The sequence below is a fragment of the Lissotriton vulgaris genome, chromosome 8, assembly GCF_964263255.1.
Source record: "Lissotriton vulgaris chromosome 8, aLisVul1.2, whole genome shotgun sequence".
In the NCBI taxonomy this organism is placed as follows: domain Eukaryota; kingdom Metazoa; phylum Chordata; class Amphibia; order Caudata; family Salamandridae; genus Lissotriton; species Lissotriton vulgaris.
Genome location: NC_141696.1, coordinates 332100199 through 332118687, shown reverse-complemented (window position 1 = coordinate 332118687; position 18489 = coordinate 332100199). Strand labels below are relative to the sequence as shown.

Sequence of the window (18489 nt, the reverse complement as noted above, 5' to 3'; positions counted from 1 at the left end):
GGGGAACAAATCCAGCAAGGTGCTGCATCGACTATGCCAGGGTACCTTTCATTCCCAGGCCCTATCGGGAGTCCTGGGCCCGGCAGGGGCACCGCTTACCGAACCCCCGGCTATTGCAGAAAGCTTTGCTGTGTACTATGCGGAACTCTACACACCGAAGGAATGCCTCACGGCTGCCGTCATTGATAAATTCATCGATGACTTACCGCCCAAGGCCATGTCAGAAGAGGTGCCAGACCGACTGGAGCAGCCACTGACAGATGAGGAGTTGGGCACTACACTGGGGGAACTGAACCCCGGGAGGGCTCCAGGACCAGACGGATTCCCCAGTGAATTTTTCAAAAAGTTTTTTATACAGCTGGCCCTGCATTTTAGGCAGTCGGTGGAGGAGGCGTGGGAGCGCGGCTCGCTGCCCCCGGACTGGAGGCACGCAGAGGTGGTGGTATTCCTTAAACCAGGCAGACCTCCGGAGCAGCATGCGTCGTACCGTCCCATCTCCCTCTTAAATGTGGAGGCGAAGGTTTTGGCCAAGACGTTGGCCAACCGGCTTCTGCCCCACATTTCCACTCTGGTGCACCCTGACCAGGCTGGGTTTATGCCTCAGAGGGCGACCAGGCACAATGTCAGGTGGGCACATGTGGCGGTAGCGGCCAGCTGGCAACTGGGGGAGCAAGCTGCGCTACTGTTGGCCGATATGGACAGGGCGTTTGACTCCCTGAGCTAGGTGTACCTTTTTGCCTTGCTGCGGAGGCTCAACTTCGGCCCGCGCTTTCTTTCCTACCTAATGCTATTATACACAGACCTGACGTCGTTTGTGCGGGTGGCGGGGGTGCTCTCTAAGCCCTTCTCTATTCGGCGGGGTACGCAGCAGGGCTGCCCCTTGTCCCCATATTTATTTGCGCTCGCTATTTATTTATTTATTTGTGTATTTTGTAAAGCGCAACAGCTGCCCCAACGGGGCGTCCCGGCGCTGATAAATCATGGAACTTAGAGGCTAGGCACCAATGGGGCATTATATGGGGAAGAGATGTGTTTTCAGGGACTTTCGAAATGCTAATTCGGTTTGACAGGCTCGTAATGCAACCGGGAGGTTATTCCAACACCGAGTGGCACAGACCTCGAATGTTTTCCCTCCGGCGCGAGTACGTTTAAATCTAGGGGTTTCCAGCAGAAGTAGGGAATTTGAGCGTAATGTCCTGGTGTTGACATACGGTCTGAGAGTGCTTTTCAGATGGGCCGAGCCTTTGCCCTTGGAGGCCCGGAAAGCCAGGGTCATGGCCTTAAAAATACATCTCTTGGAAATGGGGAGCCAGTGGAGTTTACGGAGGTGTGGGGAGATGTGATGTCTGGCAGGAATTCTCTCCACCAGCCGAGCAGCAGCATTCTGGACAGTCTGTAACTTGTGGCATAGGCCTGCTGTGATGCCAAGATATAGTGCGTTGGCGTAGTCCAGGTGAGATATTATCAGGGCTTGTACCACAGTCTTACGGCAGTCCATCGGCAGGTAGTTGATGAGCCGTCTAATTGTCTTGATCTTAGCAAAACAGGATGCTGCTACTGTTTGAATCTGGGCGTTGAAACTGAGATGATTATCCCAGCGCACTCCCAGGTTTCTCACCGAGTCTTTAGGCGTGGGGGCATGGCTGAGATCATCCGGCCACCATAAATTAGAATCAAGAGGGGATGATGAGTTAAAAAACAGAATCTCTGTCTTTCCAGCGTTGAGTCGGAGGGAATTGGAGTCCATCCAGCTAGAGATGTCTCTTAGACAGTTTTTCAATGGGTCGAAGGCAGAGGCAGTGGGGGTATCAAAGGTGAAGAGTAACTGAATGTCGTCAGCGTAGGAGGTGGATTTAATCCCAGTTGGCGCAATCAGTTTAGCCAAGGGGGAAAAGTAAACATTGAACAAGAGCGGGCTCAGGGAGGAGCCCTGTGGAACTCCCCATTTAAGTGGTCTAGCGGTGGAGGTGTAGGGAGGGGTGTATACCTGCTGAGTACGGTCACCCAGGTAGGAAGAGAGCCATCTCAACACTGTACCGCCAATACCCAGGTCTCCCAGCCTTCTCAGCAGGATCTTATGAGAGACGGTGTCAAATGCTGCTGAGAGATCCAGCAGCACTAACACCGCCCTCGACCCTCGATCCAGCGTCCATCTCACCGAGTCAGCCATTTCAACAAGGGCCGACTCCGTGCTGTGGCCCGATCGAAAGCCGTGCTGAGAGTCATGCAGGAGCCCATGGGATTCAATATAGTTGGCAAGCTGGGCGTGCACCAGTTTTTCCAGGATCTTAGCTGGGGCAGGCAGGAGAGAGATGGGCCTGTAGTTACTAGGGTTATCTGGGTCAAGATCAGGTTTCTTAAGGATGGGGACTAGGGACGCATGCTTCCATTTTGCGGGAAAAATGCCCGTTCTCAGGGATTCGTTCCAGATATGGTTAAGGAATGGGTTGAGCAGGGGTGCCAGTTTTTTATATTGTTTGGCTGGCAAAGGGTCCTTGGGGGAGCCAGATTTACAGTTGAGTAATTCTACCAGTGTGTCAGCCTCAGAGATATCTGCAAACTCTAGCAATGAGGGTGACTGTAGCGGGTACGTAGTAGATTCCTCACCCGACCCTGCACTACTGCTGATGGGAAAGGAGGAGTAAATAGCCTGGATTTTTTCCTCAAAGAATTGTGAAAGTTTATCACACAGAGACTGGGAGGCTGGTTGAGTTCGAGTCAGAGCGCTGGGGTCCGTAAAGGATCTGACTATGTTGAAAATCTCCCTGGCGCCGTTACTGGCATGTTTAATTCTGGAAGCCAGGAAGTCCCTTTTATGATCCTCAATCATTCTGCGGTATTCTTTTAGAGCTGTTTTATAGGTGATTTTACTGTCGAGGGAATAGTTCTGCCTCCAGGAGCGTTCGAGGGCTTTGCATGAAGCCTTTTTCTGGCGAAGCATGTCAGAGTACCAGGGTGCGGATGGAGTGGCCCTGTAGGTTTTGATGGGTTTGAGAGGGGCCATAGCCTCTAGGGCTTGGCCGATCCAGGCGTCGAAATGGTCAATACCACCATCCGGATCAGATGATGGGGAGGGTAGAAAATTATTCTGGTGTTCCTGGAGCGTTTCAAGGGTGATACGACTCCAGTTTCTGCCTGATGCTTTGGGGGCGATGGTAGGTCTGATGGAGCGGGAGATGATGATCTCAAAAGAGATGAGAAAGTGATCTGACCAGGTGACCGGGATGGGAGAGGCTACCAGAATGCTAGGTAGGTTGGAACAAATCAGGTCAAGGGTATGTCCCGCTTTGTGAGTGGGGGAATCTATTTTTTGCTCTAGATTGCAGGTCGCCAGTGTAGAAATAAAATTATTGCTATGTGAGCATGATTCATCGTTTACGTGAAGGTTAAAATCTCCTAAAGCAGTGAAGTTGGTGTAGCGAGTGCTAAGCTGGATGATGTAATCCGTCAAGGCCGGCAGGTAGGAGAGGTTGGAATGGGGAGGGCGGTAGATAAGTATTCCAGAGCAGGAGGTGGACGAGGAAAAATGGATAGTAAAAGGTAAACCCTCTATGCAGTCAATAGGGTCATATGTAGGGAAGGAAGCCGTCCATTTGGATTTGTGGATTAAGGCAACACCACCCCCCTGTTTACCATTTGGTCTATTGGCGCTGGCGATGCTGTAGCCGTCCGGCAAGGCAAGAGTAATGGTGGGGTTAGTGGTCTCATTCAACCAGGTTTCAGTTAAGAAAAGCAGATCCCAGTTGTTGTCCTGGAGGGACTGCCAGATGTCAATAGCATGTTTATTCAGAGACCTGCAGTTAATCAGTGCCGCTCTGAGGCAAAGAGAAGGGTCGGCTGGTGGCCTGGGTGCGCATTGATGCTCAACTCCGGGGATTTGAGTGGGCACCAGGCCTGTCTGATAGGGTTGCATTATATGCGGATGATGTCCTCTTTCTCACAGCAATAGACAGGACAGGGCCGTGGCTGATGTGTATCCTGCAAATCTTTGGGGAAACCTCAGGACTCTACATGAACCCGCGTAAGTTTACGCTATGGGCTCTCGGGGGTCAGACCGGAGTGGGAGAGTGGGCGTCCTCGGTCCAGCTGGTGGGGGGGGGGGCTGAAATACCTGGTCATTTTCCTGTCAGATATACCGGCGGTTTCGTGGGAGTGCAATCTGGTCCCGGTGTGGGAACGCACCCGAGAAGATCTTAAGTCATGGTCCCGCATGCCTCTGTACTTATACGGCAGATCAACGATTTTTAAGATGGTGGCGCTTCCGCAGCTCCTCTACCAATTGCAGAATCATCCGTACCAGATCTCACCCCAATGGTTTAGGCAAGTGAACGCAGCGCTGGGGCAGTTGCTGTGGGAGGGGGGAAAGGTGAGGGTGGCCTTGTGCATGTGTTTCCTGTCCACTTACTGTGGGGGGCTTGCGTCCTTGGATGTCCTCTCGTACTATCTAGCTTCGCACTTACTGGTCCTTAATGAGTGGTGGTACGGTGACAGGGGAGACCCGGCATATGCAGTTGAGTGGCAGATTATGGGGCGCCATTCCCTGCATACAATATTATATTCAGCGCCGCTGCAGGGGTCGCTGCCATCTGTCACACTGGTGGTATTTCTGATTTGGAGGCAAGCTCTGCGCCGCATGGGGTGGTGTAATACCCAGACCCGTGAGACCCCCCTCTGGGAAAACGAGCGTCTACCTCAGCTAGCGGCCCTACAGGGCTTCCGGGGATGGGATGCGATAGGCATCTCAGTTCTTGAAGATGTCATGAGGGGTCAGACACTTGAATCCTTTCAGGACCTGCAGAAGGAATATTCGATGCCGCAATCACAGTTTTACCGCTACCTGCAATTTAGGCTTGCCTTATCCCCTAGCTTAGAGGGCCTAGAGTCGCTACTGGAATTTAGCCCCATAGAGGCGAAGGTCTTCATGGGTGATCTCACTGATTGTAAAATCTCTTGAATCTACCAATCTCTGGTCACTCTTTACTCCCCCACACTACAGAGGCTTCGGAGTGCTTGGGAGGAAGATGTGGGCGCATTGGAGGAGGAGGATTGGACTGAGGCCTTAGCAGCCCCGCGGGGGAGGCGATAGCGATGTGCCTTCGGTTGGTGCAGTTCAAGTACCTACATAGGGTCTACTTCGCCAGAGTGCGTCTGTGGAGGGCGGGTCTGATCGCCTCCTCCGTGTGCCTTCGCTGTAATCGGAAGGAGGGCACATTTATTTCATACAGTCTGGAGCTGTCCGTCTCTGGGTCGCTTTTGGAGTGGGGTGTATTCCTGCCTCTGAAAGGTTCTGGAATGGGAGCTCTCCCGCACGCCGCTGTTGGCCCTATTGCACATTAGGGAGGACGTGGGGGGCAACATCTATAAACGATACCTCTTACAACTGGGCTTTACACTGGCAAAGAGGAATATCGCCAGGGCTTGGAAGGCACCTAGGGCCCCATCGATGGCCGCATGGAAGAATGGAATGGACTTTTGCATGGGGTTAGAACAACCCATTTTCATTGCTAGGGGGTGTCCGCGCAAACACTATAAAATATGGAAGCGGTAGGCAGATTACCAGGGTTATTATTGGATCCGCCACCGGAGGTAGAGGTACACTTGCCGGAATAATTTGCACGCACCCTATTGGGCTGTGGGGGCGGGCTCGGGGAAGGATCGGAGGGACTAGCATCTCCTGTTGTGATGTTATGTGGTGGACAGGCTTACGTGGAATTGGCGCGATCTGGGGGTGGGGAGTTGGGGGGATTTGTTAATATGAGTTGGGTTATCGCATGTAAAAGTCAAAGTCATTATCAATGTATGGTTGATTTGTGCAGCTGTCTCTGGGATGCAGAGCCCTGCATTATATGTGCAACTTGAAAAATAAAATCGGTTTCCCCCCCAAAAAAATTGAGCAGATTCCCTTGCAGTGTCACTTGATGTTTATACGCAGGATACACTATCATGTTAGAATACAAACACCCCCTTGGAGATTAGCATTTCACATTGTCAGCCACCCAGGTGTGGCCTCAAGCGACTGAGCTCCCGACCCAAGGGCCAGATTCAATGCCTCCTGGACTGTCCGGAGAAATAAGTAGGCAGTAAACGGACCACATACATTCTTGGGATGCAATCTGGTAGACATCAGCAGCCAATATCCCTCAAGCTGCTCCTGGCAGTAGACAGCATCTGTGAGCCAGCACCCATGGACCGGTGCTAGGGGGGTGGTCCCAGTGCATTGCCACCCTTTGCGTGGCCAGTGGAAGCACTATGGCAGCGAGAATATTTCACATCCAGCAACCTGTGATTAGGGTGGGTAGGAAAATTCAGTTTTCTCCCAATTAATTAAAAGCCCAGCATATCCTTCAAATGTAACTATTTCTCTAATCAGCAAGGGCAAGTTGTATCTAGGGTTTTTAACAAATAATAATATATCATCTTCAGAAAGTGAAAGCAGCACCCTTGTGGATGGGAAAGAGATCCCCTGCTGGGAATGACCCTGCCTGAGCTACCATGCAGGGGGCTCCAGTTCCAGGGCACACAAGAACAGGAATGGGGCACCCCTGCCATTAGCCCCTACTAATTGGGAAGCATGGGAGAGGATGCTCATAAAAACTCTATCTAGCCTTAGGGCCTTTGTATAAAAACTGCACCTGTCCAATAATGTTACTGCCTAAAAAGATTAGTTCCATAACTTTGTTAAGGAAAGACCAGTCACTAGTGATTTGAAGGCCTTCTCTGCTTTTTATACGGCCAAGCCAGTCTCAACCTCTGAATACATTTGCTGCCGCGTAGCGAGAAGGGTATGCAGATTATGGGACATGGCTCTACCTGGTATGAACCCTGACTACTTGGAAAGGACAAGCTCGCCCATGTATGCCGCCAGTGCCATTTTTTGTGAGGATGTTATTGTCCATGTTAAGCAAGGATTGGTCGGTGCGACTAGTATTTTCTCTCATCCTTGCCCTGCTTAAGGAAGTTAATATTGCTTCTCTGGGAGACTGAGTAGTGCTTCCTTCTTGAGATTGGGCGCAAGAATGCCTTTATACACTATGTAAAACTTGGTCGTGAGTCCATTAGATCTGGCGATTATGACCACCCTCAAGCACAACCCATAGTAATGCCTCCATGTAGAACACTGTTTAGGAAATCAGAAGCAGCGCGTGAATTAGTGCTAAACATGCACATGTCTAGAGTAGAAACGGAGTAAGTTGATCAAAGAGAAAGAAGGTTTAATTTAAATAAGGTGAGAATGCTTAAAATGGCACCAAGGTAAATGAGATCAGAATTTTGGGGTTTTCTGTTGGCAGGATCTCGGGGACTTGAGATGTGCAATGAAGTAATTTCTGGGTTATCAATTTGTGGAAGACAGAATAGGATCACAGAATAATGAGCGTTTTGGAATCCAACTGGATGTGATTTGCTAGCCCCTTTGTGGTATTCCTCAATTTTTACCATCGACCTTGCAGATTTTTGATAGCTAACCATCCATTTCTGTATTCAGGGGTTTCCTGAAGCTAATTTAGCCTCGTTTTGCCCACAGGAGGGAATTAAAGGCATTCCATAATCCGTGGCCCAGCCCATTAATCGGTGCTGTTTGTCTTTTGTTTAAAAACCTGTTGCTGGATCATTTTCAACATCGCTGAATGTAGATTCTTGGCAGAAGTGAGATGTGTGTGAAGGCACCAGGAGCTTCGTCTTCCTGTAAGCCTCATGTATGATATGATGTATAATGCCTTCTATCATCCGCTCCACTGAGTGCCTTTGTCCGGTTTCAAAGGCTTCCCACCCATGATGGATTAGGGTCCATACACCACAGAAAGCTTTGTTACTAAGTGAGTAACTAATTCAAATTTGAAGGGAATATTTATTAATGCTTAATATGAGCGTGCCTAGATATGCACTATAGATTAAAAATACTGACCTGAGTTTCATGACTCTCTCATTGGTTTTCTCCCTAAATTTATTTCCACAGTTTGATATGAAGAATCATCGAGTCTTTCTGAAACGAACCAAATATGAAGACTTAAAGCAGAAAGATTTGTTTGTAGGCAACAAAATCAATGTCTTTTCACGTCAGCTTCAACTAGTTGAGTACGGAGATCAATACACTTGCCGCAAGATGGGCAGCAAAAAGGAAAGGTAGGAAATATTTCTGAAATAACATTTCTCAGAATGTAATATGTACGGTTAAATTTTGACCCCTAATTTCTATGGATCTTTAGCAGGATTGGTTAATTTACTACTACTCCTACGTCCCGCCTTTCTCTTACTCCCGGCTCCTAGTTACCCTACCACATTATGACAGGGGAAGAAATATCTTCTTAAAGCTGGTAAAATTAGAAGCATGTGTAGTCAGAAGGACATATGCATACGAATACAGTGCTCTGTATATAGGTGCTCACACTTAGCAATTCCAGTTCTCACAGCTCGTTATGGACTGAAATCTTGTTTGCTCACAGTAAGAGGTTTCATAAAAGGGGTCATTCTCTGCTTCTTTTTTCATTCCTTTAGCTCCTTTTCTCTTTCAGCTTCCCCAGTGATGTAAGTTCAGGTCTCTAATGCTTTACTACAGCAGCCGAACCACTTAAAACAGTGTTTGTCCTGTCCTGGGATACACACTTCTGGTGCATGCCTGAGCCCTGTTATGAAGTGCCCCAGAGTGCAATGGGCTTTTGCTGCCACATTGTGCACCCCTCCCCCTTTACTTCTCTGTTACAAATAAGCTGCATTAGCTTGTGTGACCCTTTCTATACCATAGTTTGCGGGCGGCCATTTTGTAAGTTCACACCTGTACTGGAGATATTGCATTTGGGTCTGTATTATCGCACACTATCCTGTTCTGCACCGGGCACCATTCTACATAATACAACTTCTTCCCTTTCTCTGCTGTCATCACTGTATGGTCCTTGAAAAGCAGCCTGCCAAGTAAACATTTGAGTGAGAGGTGAAAGACTGAGCACATTTGTAAAACATATTGTACATTTTGCCATCTGTAGTCACTGCACTCCTGATTTCTCTGCAGTAAGTGAAGCAAAGTGCATAAATGGAAACCAGAATAGTAACTACTTATGTCATGTGCAAAAAAAGATGAGTTTTTAATTTCAGTCAATATTACTTTGGAAGCAAGCATGGCCAAACACAAAGGGTTATCAGTAATCTATGGTAGGGTTAACACACTAGATTATCCTGTCATCCTTCCTCTGGTAGCAGCTCACTTACTATGACTGGATTTAGTCGCTTACGTCTTGGAGAAGTGTGATTGGTGCCCAGGACACGAAGTCCCCTTAGAAGTCCGATCCTTCATCCACAACAGAGTCTGCTTAAGATGAAGTCAAATACCTTGTTATGACATGGTGGCCCTTGTCAGCTGTTGCACCAAACGCTGTTTGCGTCTTGGCATGGTCACACCATCTTGTTGAGCACACCTTCCTCTCTAGCAGCATTACCATGGGTCTGATCCTTACCTGCTCCCATTACTGTGGGGTTACACTAGAGGTGTGAGCAGTGGGGGTAAAGGGGTATGTAGGCATTGGGAGTGGTCCAGTCAGTCTCCATTAGAAGCCACCATTCACAACAATCACCCTTCAGACGAGGTCTTTCCTTTTAAAGACTTCGCTCCTACACTAATGCTCTAGTCCTAAGGAGGGACAGGGAAGTGAATGTATTACTTAAGGGTCTGGTTCTAGCTGATCCCTCTTCTGTGATTTAGCTCTGTATGTCGGTGGCTCTTAATTTGGATCCGTTGTAGCAGGCATAGGAATATGTGAGTCATCGTCTCCTCTGGGAGTGATAACTGGAATTTTTTAGAATAGGTGTATTCCAGTGACCTGGGGTGAACAGTCGTTCTTCAATCAAATTCTGAGGAGCAAGAATCACATTTTTATGTGACCTCCCTATCCTCGTGAGAATAGGTCGCTCCCCCTTGCTCCCTGACCGCACTCCGCAGCGCTCGCTCTGGCTGCCTGGTATTTCTCTGTGACTGCTTCACATTTGCCTGATTACTCAATCACTAATAGCGCGCTCGCATTTGCCGAATTTTAAATCGCTCTTTAATATTATCATTGTGCGCTAGCATTTGCCTCATTGAAGTGCTGAGCTGTTTTAATATTATTTGAACGCGCGCATTTGCCCATTTGATTTGCAGAATAATCGGCCATTGACTGTGCGCTCGCATTTGCTTATTGTTTTGTTGAACTGTTGCGTGCATTGTAGATCGGACTGGCCGCCTGATTTGGTGTTTGTTTATAGTACACGGCCATTTTGTTTGTTGTGCCTCGTAGCGAGGCTCCCCAGCACGCACCCGCCTCCCAGCTGCCCCTCCCTCGCCCCTCCCCCCACTATCCATTTATGATAGATGCTCTTACGCGCAGCGTACACGCGCAGCAATCGAGTCCCATGCGCACCGAAGGTGCGCCAAAGGTAAGCCCGTCTACGCCCGTCCGCGCCTGGACCACACCCAGCGCCATACCCCCTGGTCCCCGCCGCTCCCAACCCCCTAGAATTACATACGAGGCTGCTACTCTCCTCCCCCTCAACCCCGGACGTACACCACTATGCTGCGAAGCTACTCCAGGACGTACCCACGGCCCATTCGCCTGCCTCACCTGCAAGTTCAACTGCTTCAGGACCCTCACCAAACCCACTTCCTCCACACACAGCTCCGAACCCAACGGCCTGAAGTGCATCCTACTGAACACCCGCTCGATCCACAGACATACAACAGAACTCTGGGACCTAATCGATACTGAGTCACCTGACATCGCCTTCCTTACTGAAACATGGATGAACACATCTTCTGCTCCCGACATCGCCATAGCCATACCGGACGCTTACAAGATTATTCGAAAAGACCGCACCAATCAAACAGGAAGAGACATCGCCATCGTCCACAGAAACACCATCAAAATCACAACCAGCTCCGACGACAATCTTGCAACCGCCGAACATCTCCACTTTCAGATCCACACCGACCCCAGGACCACCCTTAGAGGCACCCTCATTTAAAGGCCTCCAGGCACCCGCACTCAATTCAGCGATGACATCACGGACTTCGTCAGCCCACACGCCCTCGCCTCCGAGAACTACATTCTTCTAGGAGACCTCAACTACCACCTTGAAAACATACTCGACAGCAACACCACCACCCTTCTGGACAACCTGGCCAATCTCGGACTCAAACAACTTGTTGACACCCCCACTCACACAGCCGGACACACGCTCGACCCTATCTTCACCTCCAGCAAGCACATCTCCTTCGATCGCACTACAGCTCTCCACTGGACGGATCACAGCTGTGTTCACTTCAGCTACAAAACCACCCTGACCCACAACCGTCCACAACCTTTTCCTCTGAGAAACTGGAACAAAATCACCACCGACCAACTCCTCACATCACTCAACCAAAACCCTCCCACCCTCTCAATGGACCCAGACCAAGCGGCCACCAACTTCAGGCAATGGATTATCCACAGTGCAGACGAATTAGCACCCCTGAAAAAGCACCAGTTGAAATCAGCCAGCAAAAAGGCTCCCTGGTTCAATGATGAACTTAAAAAATCCAAGAAGCTATGCCGCACCATGGAGAAGAATTGGAGAAAAAACCCAACCTCAGACAACTTGGCCTCCCTCAAGACAGCCACCCGCAAACACCACCAACTGATTCGATCCGCCAAGAAATCAGCATTCAAGGATCGCCTCGACAACAACACTCATAACAGCAAGGAACTCTTCAATATCGTCAAAGAATTCACCAACCCCACCGCAGCATCCAACGACATCACTCCCTCCCAAGACCTCTGCGATGCGCTATCCTCCTTGTTCTACAACAAAATTGCTGACATCCACAACAGCTTCAAGAATTCTCCCAGCGATTAACCCGCCCCACCCCCTTCAGATCCTACTTCTCCAACTAACAACCTCAGTGCCTGGAACCCAATCACCACTGAAGACACCATTCGCCTCATGAACTCAATCCACTCTGGCTCGCCTTCTGACCCCTGTCCCCACCACATCTTCAACAAAGCTGACTCCATCATCGCACCCCAACTCCGCGATGTCATCAACTGCTCTTTCAACTCTGCCACCTTTCCAGAAAGCTGGAAACACGCCGAACTCAGCGCCCTTCTGAAAAAAGCCACAGCAGACCCCTCAGAACTGAAAAACTACCGACCCATATCCCTCCTCCCTTTCCCGGCCAAAGTAATCGAGAAAGCCGTCAACAGCCAGCTCGCCGCCTTCCTTGAATCCACCAACTCCCTTGATCCATCTCAATCCGGGTTTCGAGCCAAACACAGCACCGAAACCGCCCTCATTGCAGCGACCGACGACATCCGAGCACTCCTGGACAGCGGAGAAACAGTGGCCCTCATCCTCCTCGACCTTTCCGCCGCTTTCGACACAGTCTGCCACAGCACCCTTATACATCGCCTCAGCAACATTGGCATACAAGGAAAAGCCTTGGACTGGATCATCTCATTCCTCGCTGGGAGAACTCAAAGAGTACGACTTCCCCCATTCTACTCAGAGCCCACCAAAGTCATCTGCGGCGTACCTCAAGGATCCTCACTCAGTCCCACCCTCTTCAACGTCTACATGAGTCCTCTCGCCTCCATCGCGCGTCAACACAACCTCAACATCATCTCTTACGCCGATGACACCCAGCTAATCCTTTCCCTCACCAAAGACCCCAACACAGCCCAAACCAATCTTCACGAAGGCATGAAAGAAGAAGCCGAATGGATGAAACAGAGCCGCCTAAAACTCAACTCAGACAAAACGGAGGTGCTCATCCTAGGATCTTCCCCCTCAGCTTGGGACGACTCTTGGTGGCCCTCCGCTCTGGGCACAGCACCCACACCCACAGACCATGCACGTAACCTTGGCTTCATTCTAGACTCCTCTCTCTCGATGTCCAGACAAGTCAACTCCGTCTCGTCCTCCTGCTTCAACGTCCTTCGCATTCTCAAAAAGATCTTCCGCTGGATCCCCCTCGAGACAAGAAAGACTGTCACCCATGCACTGGTCACGAGTCGACTGGATTATGGTAACACACTTTACGCCGGAATCACAATAAAATTATAGAAAAAACTCCAGCGCATCCAAAACGCGTCAGCGAGACTCATATTAGACATCCCGCGCCAAGATCACATCACCGGATATCTAAAAGACCTCCACTGGCTTCCCGTCAACAAAAGAATTACTTTCCGCCTTCTAACCCACACACACAAGGCCCTCTACAATCTAGGACCCGAATGCCTTAACACTCGACTGTCCTTCTACAAACCCACCCGCCAACTAAGATCGTCCAATCAAGCCCTCGCCGCAGTCCCGCGCATCCGGAAATCCACCATGGGTGGCAGATCCTTCTCCTTCCTGGCTGCCAAGACCTGGAACTCACTCCCCACCCACCTCCGCCTCACTCAGAACCACATCTCCTTCAGAAAAGAACTGAAAACCAGGCTATTCGACAAATAATGAACCCCTTCCCCAAGCGCCTTGAGACCCTCCGGGTGAGTAGTGCGCTATACAAATGCCCGAACTTGAATTTGAACTATGTTCCTCTGTCCTTGAGAGTCAAGAATTTGTTGAAACCAGAGATCCTGGATTTGCCTAGGATATGAATGAGACAATCAAATCATTAGGTAACTTTGTCAACTTTCGGTCCTCCAGCCTCGTCTTAGACACCCGCTTGTCCATTTTATGTACCAAAAGAAGAGAAATAGAGGGTGACCGTATCTCATTAGTTCTCCAAGGCTTGGTACTTTCACTCTTTGCGGTCTTAAGAATAATTTGGCTACCTTTATAAACCAAACACTGAAGTCTTTTCTAGTCAGACGCACAGCACCCTAACGGGAATCCTAACACTGGGATTCTTGGTGGGCATGGAATTTGTTAGGCTGAGGTCCTGCATCCCACAAATAATTTTTTTTCCATCTTTGCCTAAGTTCTCTAGCCATTGTCAATTGAGTGCTCCATCTTAACAGTCACTGCATATCTCAAGAAATTTGAAAAGTGTTGAACCATGATAACCCATCATATCTAGAATTGGTCTCCGCAAACAGATTCTCTACACCAGGGGTCTCCAAACCGGTCCTGGAGGGCCGGATCCATGCCAGATTTTTAAAATAACTACATGTATCTCAATGGGGATATCCAAAAAATCTGGTATGGATCCGGCCCTCCAGGACCGGTTTGGAGACCCCTGCTGCACACTGTAGGATGACGCAGTGTTTGTGTCTTTAAATAATTAACTTGTGCAGTGATTGGTCTGCTGTTGCATGCCTGACCACTGATTTCGTTCCAGCTAGCCAAGGCCTTCCAGTGTTTCAAGGCACAAGCTTTCTTTCACTACAAGCATTCCACCAGTTCTGTTTCCCCTACTTTGATGCCTCTGCCTAGGAAGGAATGCATCAGGATGTAAATGTAAATGTATTGGCATTTATATAGCGCACTACTTACCCGTAGGGTCCCAAGGCGCTTCGACCGCTGCGAAACCCTTCCTGGCTTCCCTGAGAGATGGTCCCTTAATGGGTATCTCCAGGGTGAGACCAGGCATCCCCGGCGATCTGGTGGGGCCGTTAGTGAAGATGAGGCAAGCTAATGCCCAGAGTTGCCGAGTGTGATCGCTGATCAGAGTGGGCACCGAGGCGAGAGAATTATCGAGTCCGCTGACCCTGGTCCAGAAACCTGCCGCGCCGGGAATCGAACCCTGGTCCCGGGCCGTCCTCTGCTCTCGGGTCTGCCGCCTCTAACCAGTGAGCCACACTACTTCACAGGATGAATCTTATGACTGCCTTTCTATTCACATTTAAGATTTTAAAAAATCATATTAGCTCCTACAGGCGTCCTTCGGTTTTCCTTTTCTGGTGAGGACGTGCATTCCACTCCAGAAAGAGAGGTCACACAGGACTCCTTGTTGATCTTGATTGTCTGCATAGACTATATGCGCTGCCATTGCCCAGCCACTGCTGTCAAGAAAACTCCTGCCACAGTAACCATTTAAACATTTCTCAGGTGGGAATTCTGAAGTTCTTTCTACTGAGACTTATAGAGTTACTCCCCTTTCCCTCCCCTTCAGAGGGGGCAAGGGTTGCACTCTTACATCCTGGATCTGTATGATCTGAGCGAGTTTAATCCTCTACAGATGTTGACCTTGACATAGGTATTGACAACAGTATAGAAAAATGACTGATCCCAGTGTATTTGTAGGATACCTCTAGTCCACAGATCACATGTGATGGGGATCAACATCTTCAAGAGCAAACATTCCCCTGTGTCCCCAACAAGTGTTCACTTAACCCTGACCTCTGTGGCAGCCTACTACTTGAAGCTTCGGAAGCCCACTCCTATGGTTGCCAAGATGATTGAAAGTTAACTGAGCTTTCTCATGCCATGACCTATCCACTTAGTCCCTTCAAACCCATTTAAATTAATTATTTAGCTTGAACTTGCCAACATTCTCCTTTATATCATCGTTGATGATCCAGTTCATGCCTGCCTTTCTGGGTGTCAGACCTGATAGAGACATTCTTGCCCTAGATTGCTGGTGATAAAGGGACTGTCTATCACTTCCTCAGGCACATCCCTTTAACAGCCAAGGGGCCTATGCATGATCAGTAAGCGGTTTGTGAAAATGAGGTGCAAATGAGAGAAACATGATGACTTTTACTTGGTAATAATGTTTCCTAGATAAATTGACTCTCGAGTCACCCAGAATTGAAAGATGCTGGCTGGTAATTGGTGCCAGCAGAATCATCCAAACATGACCAGAGGAATGGCATTACTTTAATTTCCTCCATACATATGGTATTGCATACAGTCTTCTTCAATTACAATCTTACAGTTAACATACCATAAACAGCGATTCCCACCCTTTATGTGGTATTCTTCCAGACTTTATCAAAAGATCTCTTAAGTTACATATACGTATTCATTCAAGTAATGTACATTTGGTGATTAGGCCAAATACTCAAATTCCCACTTGGAATGACTGAAACAATACGGTAAAAATGATAACCCAATTGTTAAATATTGGTTTCCTGTGCATATTCAAATCAGCAGTATAACACATTAACTCAGTATTTATCGTGTGCAGCAACAACAAAAAACACATGAGTAGCTGCAGTTTGTATTCATTTTCTTGACTTCCATAAGCACCGATGACATTTTCTAATAAGATAAATCAGGATTTTCAAAGTCCGGGACCATCATTGTTAAGGCCAAAAAAGAAAATCTGCATTCTTGATAACGTTTTTTTAATCACTCAAAACCAATTCTTAAATAATTACAATCTCAGAATTTCTGCTCTGTGGGGAAATATATTTTCTTGTGGTAAAAGCCCTTCCTTTAAACCTTCCCCAAATCTGGGGTTGATTGGATCCCCCTCCATCATGGAATTACCAACCAATTCCAGGAAGGAATTGGAGTTTCTCAGTGCCCACATGCGAGGCTAGCCAAGCCTCGTAACACCAAGTTCTCACTTAGAGTGGGATTTACTGCAGTGGATTGTGCGGCACTCATGGCAGGGAAATCCACAGCAATAAAGACTTTAAGTATTGTGTGTGTGCTAGACCAGGTATACGCGTGGTGCAAAGCACTGTCTACAAATTTAGGTTTGCTTTAATATCTGATTTATTTTCATTAAAAATAGATTAAATTAAGAAATACATTTTTAAGAATATCAACACAATTAGGCATCATGTACCGTCCGAAATCCCACTTCCCTTTTCTATGCAACCCCACTTGGGATAGACTCAAATGGCCAATGCTGCAGCCAGTAACAACAGACCTCTTCAATATCATGACACATTTAACTCCTTCATTGCCCTTTCGGTCTGTTTATATGTCAATTTTGGTTATAAAGTGTGCCTGAAGACTGGAAGAGGTTAACTTCTTTGATATTTGAGCAAATCATAGGGATATCTTCTTATCATCAAAAGCTTGGAATAGAGGTACACCTGCACTATAGTACTTAAAAGCCTACAGGCAACTTCCTAGGAGTACAACATTCTCACCCCTTTTCCATCCTAAAGTCCCTAATTGATGAACAGCTCATCCCCCTTTCTCAACCGCACCACTCAGAGAATCTTCCGAGCTTCTCTAAAGCCGGCTCCGATGCTCCTGCAACTAAAAAAATCCACAGGTGATCTATGGCTTTACCATTACATCCTTGAAGTTTCATTCTTTTGGAAGATATTTGTGGGTGGGACAAGCTCTATCTAATTGTTGTAAAATGGCTGACTGCTTTGTTAATGATTCATCAACAAGCCTTAAGCTCAAACAAGATGCAATGGATGCCTAACTCCGACCTCACTGCAACCCAGCTCTTAATCCATAACCATAAAAAAATTATATTACAAAAAATATGAAGCTGTAGTGAAACACACAAAGGGAGACATGTTCCATTTGCCATAGACTTGAAGCCTGAACAAACTTTTCTTGTAAATCAGCTTTTAGTTGGAATTGTTGGGATTACAAAATAAAACAAATTAAAAGTAGATGTAGACTTGTGGCACATTAAACCTATATTTATGCACCTTTCAATTTTCTAATCTTATCAAATGGACCTCATTGTAAAGGAACACAAAACGAGTATATTTGCCAAAAACTCTTATCACGCTCATGACCAGTCCTTACCACTTTGGATGTGACAAGCAAAACTAATCTAATGGCCATCCAGACTGTGGGAGGGATTAGACCGGCATGGAGCACTACGATAGGACAATAGCAATAAAAGTGATGGACCTCTTCAAAACAGTTAGTCGCATTGAAGGAGGGAAGGAGCATCTCTGTCCACAAAATCATAATCTATTTTGAGGCACATGTCATACAAATGGCTAACACCAGAGAAGGGATCGTAAAAAATTGCCATGGACACCAAACGGTCATTTCTTTGTCCAGTAGATGACAACCAACACAATCAGTCTCTATTCATGGCCTTCTTTGAATCTCTTCGCTTCTCCTTCTTGTGTTTCTTCTTTGGCAGCTTCTTGTGCTAAGAAGAGCTTTGCTGCATAATGCTTACGTGCATACGTAGTCCTGGCTTCACATGGCTCTAATAATTCATCTGCGGCTCCTCTGTGGCGGAGGAGTGTCACCTCACCAAAAACGTAAGGAAAGGAAAAATAAAACGATAGCTAACACTTGTTTTAATTTTCCTTTCCTGCCAAGTCTTGGGGGCATGTCCTCGGACTTATGGCACTGAGGAGAGTGGTAGTGCACTCCCATCACTGCGCATGACTGTTTGATCGGCTGTTTCAGGCCAGCCAAACTGTCATGCGCAGAGGAAGCTGTCTCCACCCCAGCAAAGCAGCTGGGTTCGAGAGAACAGGCACAGACTCGCAGTCTGCCCTGGAGCGCAAAACCTGGGCGCTCAGGCCAATCCTGAAGCTGCTCTCATTCCTGACAGCAGCTTCAGGATTGGCCGCAGGGCATTCTGGGATACTGTGCATTCCCTTCCTGCAGTGAAGAGAAGCCGAAGAGCTGCTCGGGGACGGCTGCATGTACTTT

At 48.0% G+C, this 18489-nt stretch overlaps 1 protein-coding gene across 1 annotated transcript in view; it reads left to right on the top strand.

The window, feature by feature from the left end:
• Window positions 1–18489, top strand: part of NME7 (NME/NM23 family member 7) — an 835246-nt gene that overhangs the window by 291914 nt on the left and 524843 nt on the right. The window contains exon 3 of the mRNA XM_086934088.1: window positions 7955–8121. Coding sequence (XP_086790214.1) covers window positions 7955–8121 — 167 coding nt within the window. The remainder of the gene's footprint in view (window positions 1–7954; window positions 8122–18489) is intronic.